This window comes from Herpailurus yagouaroundi, unplaced genomic scaffold, assembly GCF_014898765.1.
Source record: "Herpailurus yagouaroundi ecotype Mexico unplaced genomic scaffold, PumYag 162, whole genome shotgun sequence".
Taxonomy (NCBI): Eukaryota; Metazoa; Chordata; class Mammalia; order Carnivora; family Felidae; genus Herpailurus; species Herpailurus yagouaroundi.
The window spans coordinates 14,857,123-14,863,367 of NW_024412403.1; the positions used below are offsets into that span (position 1 = coordinate 14,857,123).

The 6,245-nt window shown below is 39.1% G+C and overlaps 1 protein-coding gene across 1 annotated transcript; it reads left to right on the forward strand.

Moving 5' to 3' along the window:
* Positions 1–3,947: 3,947 nt before the first annotated feature.
* KRTAP27-1 (keratin associated protein 27-1) lies at positions 3,948–5,380 on the forward strand. Its single transcript, XM_040483631.1, is given in 2 exon segments — positions 3,948–4,079; positions 4,081–5,380. Coding segments are annotated over 2 exon segments (615 nt in total). The 5' UTR covers positions 3,948–3,983; the 3' UTR covers positions 4,600–5,380.
* Positions 5,381–6,245: the final 865 nt, after the last annotated feature.

Below are 6,245 nucleotides of genomic sequence, written 5' to 3' on the forward strand. Positions count from 1 at the left end.
TGTTAAAATTTTCATAAGTAATCTTAATAAAAATTATATGGCTTAAATGAAAGTGCAGATTTCATTCAGTAGGAAGATTTGACAAGATGCCATTTAATGTCCTTTCAACTCTAAGATATTAAGATTCTGATAGAAAATCATAGAATGTGACAGCTAGAAAGAACCTTTGAGATATTCTCATCTAAAGGCATTATCTTGTAAGATATCCAAAAAGGCAAAGTGACTTGTCCAAATTCATGCAGTGAATTAATAGAACCAGGGCTAGAAGCCAAATCTCTTCACTCTTGGTCTAGTATTCTTAAACTGCTATGCAATCTGTCTACATGAGTGACCTCCTGGTTGGAGAAGAGGAATGGATTTAAATTAACTTAAGTCATTTGGTTGGTGAGATAAAACTAAGGAAAATAGAGGAAATAAATTGTGGGAGAATTGAGCTGAATTATGTTACTCAAGGGTGACTCTAATTTATTTATTTATTTATTTATTTATTTATTTATTTATTATTTTTTTATTTTAATACAGCTGAGCAAGTGATTAGAAATTCAACATAGGCACATAATCAAATATGAAAGTAATATAAACTGTTCAACTTTATAACCATCAAGTGACAAGCCCTTGAGAGACAGAAACAGGTTGACTAGATCTTTAATGGGAATGAATCTATTCCCAATCTGATCCTTAAAAGAATAAAATGTGCAACAGTTATAGATACAAACAACATAATCTCAAACACACACAAAAAGATAGTGCTTTTATTTTACCTTATAGTTTTATATCAATCCAAGATTTATGTTGCCATCCGAACAACATTTTGGTTTGCACAAACATCCTTAACCTGATGAGAAACAATTGCTACTTTTATTCATTTACCATTCAATATGTGGCAGGCAGTTGGGTATCATATATATCATCTCATTTAATCTGTAAAACCACTTGATGAGATTGATACTCTTACAGTTTTCATTTTAAAAGCGAGGCAGCCACGGCATAGACATTTAAGAGAAGCGTTTAAGGTTTGTGATTGTAGATCTTGGCTTAGAACCCTAACTGGAGAATCCTTGTATTTAATTTCTTTTCCACAAGGATTGTTGATATTGCACCCTCTGGTGGTAATGATGTGCTACTGCAGCAGCAATCATTTTTATCCTTCCAGACCAAGAGAGACCAAGGAATTATTCAATCATTTAGTAGCAAAGTGTCTAGTCACCATAAGCAATCAGGTGACTATTTCTACCTATTTCTACCTATTTCACAAGAATACTAGGAGATATACTGTATAATTATCATTATCCAAGTGCTTACAAAGCTAACATTTAGTTTTTAGTAGGTTTCATGGAAACAATCTCAAGGTGACCAGTTGTCCTAGCATTCGTCATTCCACAGTAATAAGCCAAGTAACTCCCTTTATAAATCTAGCACCAGTGAAAATATGTATTTACTCCTTGAACCAAAATTGCATGCCAAAACACCTACTAATTCAGCACTCAGTTAAATAGAATGTGCAAGTTAATGCTTCAGCCCAAAGAGAAAAGGACACATGGGGTGGCCTTATTCACAAATGACAGACCCAGCATCACTATTTGACATTTGGAGATTGGGAACCACACAGGTATTTGCTAATTTGCTACACATTGTGAGGTTAATGAGAAGGCACTCTGCTGGAGCCACTTGTGTGAATGCTGGCCTCGATGATGTTCTGCCTCTGTCCCCTCCAAATCTGGCAACAGGACTTTGTCATGCTGACAGTGAAAAGTGGTGCTCTTTTTCCATGGCAAAAGCGTTTTAAAACATGCCTGCATACGATCAAACATTATTTTAAAATAATTGACTCAGCCTCTGCCATGCTAATAAGTGGCTTTCTTGATGACTTTGCTCTTACTTCACAAAGGAGTAGCTGAAAGGTAGGCAATGGTTATTTTTTTTCTCTTTAAACTCTGTACCCTGGCCAATTCTTGAAAATCTTGTGTATGTCAAGGCTTCAGAACTCCATCCCTTGAGACATTAACTATAATTTGAATACATTTAGCACCTTCCATTTATTTACCAGCTTCTATTCATTAATTTTTCAAAACACATCAATGGAGCTCTTATTATGTGCCAGCCAGGCTCTGGGCTCAGGGCTGAAGACAGAATAGTGAGGAAGACGTTCACACTTTTTGCCTTTATGGAACTCAGAGTGTAGGGGCAAAGGCACAGTGAAGAAACAAATAAAATCATTATAAAGTAAGATAAGTTCAATGAGGGAAGAAAAACAGACTCTGAGAATGCAATCTTTGCTCAAACAGGGTGATGAAGGCAAGCCACCCTTCAAAGTAGCTCTTAAGCTGAGACACAAAAGATGACGGAAGAAGCTGTATGTCGAGTCCGAGAGGGCAGAAATGGGATGAAACAGACAGGCAGAGGCACGTGCAAAGTGCTGGGGCAAAGAGAGGCTAGACATGCTCAAGGGCCAAGTAGAAGCCTGTGCCATGGAGGATGTTGGGCAGAGGGAGATGACAAGATTTGGAGTTAGAAAAAACAGGCAGCACTCAGGTTTTGCAAGGTGCTGTGTAGGCCAGACTAAGGAATATGGATCTTAGTCTCAGGGCAATGGAAATCCATTTAATACAAGCTACAGTGGAAGTATTCCATGCAATGATAAATACAACTATGCATAAGATTTAAATGGGTTATTGGGGTCATGTGGACAGCATATTGGGATCTTTAAACACACAAGACTGGTCATTCAAAATCATAAATAGCTTGCATGTGCTATGAAGGCCTTTTGCACAAGTTGAGCAGGCAGCTTGTCAGGCTGAACGTATTCAGGTGCGTCCGTTGAAATATATGACATCCCCAGGCCATCACATATTGAGGAGGACTTGTATCAGGTTCCTGAATGTTCTTGGTTTTCTTCAGACCTGAGAAAAGGAGCCAGAGAATGGTGCTAAGAATGCACTTCTATTGTTTCACAGTCAAGAGCTGAGCTAAGTGAGTTATAGAAGGTGCCATAGAAATTATGCTCGTAGGCCCTATGTTATGAGTATGACACTATACTAAGTACAGTGGCTAATGTGATAAATGTAAGACTCAATCATTCTAAAGTAAAAAAAAAAACAGGGCACAACAAACAAAAGTGAAAAGTATATCTGAAAGAGGATTGTTACAAAGGCAAATATCACCCGTTGAGAAGCACAAATAGAAGTAAAGACACCACTTGGTATAAATACAGTCATCATAAAGAATGTGTCAAAGTCCACTGATAATTCAGAAGAAGTAGTAACCTGCAAATAGGAAGATCCGGGAAAAGCTTCATAAAGAGGCAACATTTATATTTGACCTTCAGTAAGAGGAGGGAAACAAAATGGTAGACAAAGAGAAAGACATTCATAGGACAATGGTCACTGTCAGTACTTTGGGTGAACAGTAAGAAAAGATTTCATTGTCGAGTCCTTCACACATCCTGATCAACTGGACAGACAAAGATCTGAGTAGAATGAGGGTTGGTTTAATTGGATTGGCTTCTGATTGAAAATGTCTTGATCACATTATTTTCTTTTGCCAAAAGAGCCTCTCTGAAAACTCTAGTGCTGAATACTGATCAGTACACAGTTGGCTATTTCCACATACATTTGTTTTGTCCATTTACCAATATGGAGAGTCATGGTGACTAAGAAAAAAAAAAGTGTTAGCTTGGGAGGCATGTTGGGACTCATATTTGACAAACTCCACCCGTATGAGTCAGCTTTGGGGCTAACATGAAAGCTATATTGAGGACTCAAAACTGATCAGCTTCTTTGTTAATAGGACATTATCTTCATATGTTACTAAACAAAGTGCTAATGAGATGTTATACTTCAAATTAGCTTAAGCAATGAGGTGGAAAGGAGTCTTGAGAAGAAGCCAACACCCAGTTTTCTGAGTATATAATCTCGCCAAAAAGGAATCTTCAGATCTGGCATGCTGGGTCCTTAAGACCGACTTCAATCAAGGGTTTCAACAGTATGTCCGAGAGCCAAGGCCACTCTCCCAGGAACTTCTACAATGTCCCACCACTCTCTGCCATTGTACATGGGTCTAAGCTCATAAGCTTTGAAGATGGATTTTTTTTTACCCAGCAGCTGCCATGGCAGGACCTGGCTCCTGGACGACTTTCAAGAAACCTGCAGTGAAACTACCAGCTGCAAAGTGCCCAACTGTAAACAGGAACTGGGCACAGAGCAGAGCTGCATGCAAAGTGCTTGCCTCCCCAGAGTTTTCCAAACAACTTGCTCTAATTCCAGGCCCTGTGAAAAGACAATATGCCAATCAGGACGTTCCTCAGCAATGTTGGCGTGTGTTTCTCAGCCTTGCCAGTCAGGAAGCAGCCAGAAAGTTATAGTCCAGAACTGCCAGCCTGTGAGCCACGTGGCAAAGAGTTGTCCACCCAAGACTTATCTGTCTAAGAGTTGTCAGACTCTGGAATGTGACCTTGGCCAATGTCAATCTCAGAGCCCTGAATCCGGTTCCTGTAGGCCTCCGGTCTATGTCGCACCAGGGCCACAACTCCTGGAATCTTCTTCTAACACTTATGAGCCAACCTGCTGTGTTACTGGTGGTTTGCAACTGCCTAGTAAGTGAAGAATGCAGAGAATGTGTAGAGGAGATAACATAGTCTAATTCAGATAAATTGATTTTCCAAGGTATCTAGGAACTTTTATTTCTCTAAATACGTATTACTTTTTGTGTGTTTGTGAGTGAATGGACAGGTCTTTTGCTGTCTACAAAGAGAAGAGATTTTGGTTTTTGCTCTTTGGGGCATTTCTGGTAGGAAGCTGGGATTGGGAAGCGTGTTAAATATTTTAGGTCACTAGGACACTATTTGCAGAGCACTTAGAGTTGCAACCAGTAACTAACATGAGTACTGGTTATTATCAGCGGAAACACTTAGCACTGAATCTGGTTTATTATAATATATAAATGTAATGTGCGCCTAATCTCAGAAATCTAGATTATATTGTAGTTTAAAGGGACCCTGAACCCTGTCTAGTCCCATGAATCTGATGGGTTCAACTCCATCAGACGTTGTCTGTGTTGTTAATAACATCAGAACCACAGTTGAAATCTGTATCTACCCCTGTCCACTCACTATTTTATCTGCTGTATCACAACTCTCTTGTAGTCAACTGTGAGATTGAATCTATTGCTGGAAAAGTGCAAGAGAATTTTCAATTTCACTTCCATGGACTTCATAACCACATAGTAGCCAGAGAGCTTTGAATATAATGAGCTCCGGCTCATTATATTCCACTGCATTTCTGCTATCCGTCTTCTTCTTTTCACTATTTCTTAAGTGTTTTCTGAGTTGGGAAAACACTCTTCGTGTTAAATAAATTTACTGCGTTTAGAATTACAAACTTAATTGTCACATTATTTTTCTTCAACCCTTTTGTGGGTTTTACGTTACTGGGTTTTCTTTTTCACCAGATGAAAATGGTATAAATATTTGGAAGAAAAAAAAAAGAGAATATGTTCCATTACAATTCTTTGTATAGTATGAAGCAGAATAAAAGAACATGGTTGTGGTAGTGAGCAGCAGAAAGGGAACATCCTCAGTATGAAGATCATAAAACTGTGGGGCCAGAATGTGTGGAGATACATGAATTTTGCTTAGAATAGCTTGGCTATTGAGAAGCTATGGGTGTGCTCTTAAATGGAGTTCTCGGTTTTCAGAGTGACATACGGGAGTGGTGAAGAGCATGAACTCTGAAGTCAGATTTTCCTGGGTCTGAATCTCAGCCTTGCCAGGTGAGGGTTGTTCGAAACCCTACCGTGAGGCTCTGTACAAATTATTTAACGACTCTCACCTCCGTTTCCTCAAGTTCAAAACTGCGATGTTAATGATAGTTCCACTGCGAGACTTAATAAGTTAATAATTTGAAAGTGCTCAGCACATGACCTTGTATATAGGAAATGCTCAGTAAGATTTCCCAACATGATTAGCTAGCTCGGAGACACCATACGAAGAGAGGCAGCGATCTGTAGAGAAACCCAAAGATCTCTGACAGATTAGGAACACCAGTTGTCCAAAGAGTGAAAGGCTAGCTGTTTTGGATCTTGAATGATGCAGGTAGCACCTTCCACCAAAGGAAATGCTAAGAAAAGATACTCCATGCCTCGTGTAGGTGGGCTGGCAAGTATCTGAGTTTATGACAGAGCTGATGTTGATTTGCGCATCTGTTATCCTAACGGAGGTGATTTAAGCCTAAAATCCATAAACAACCACG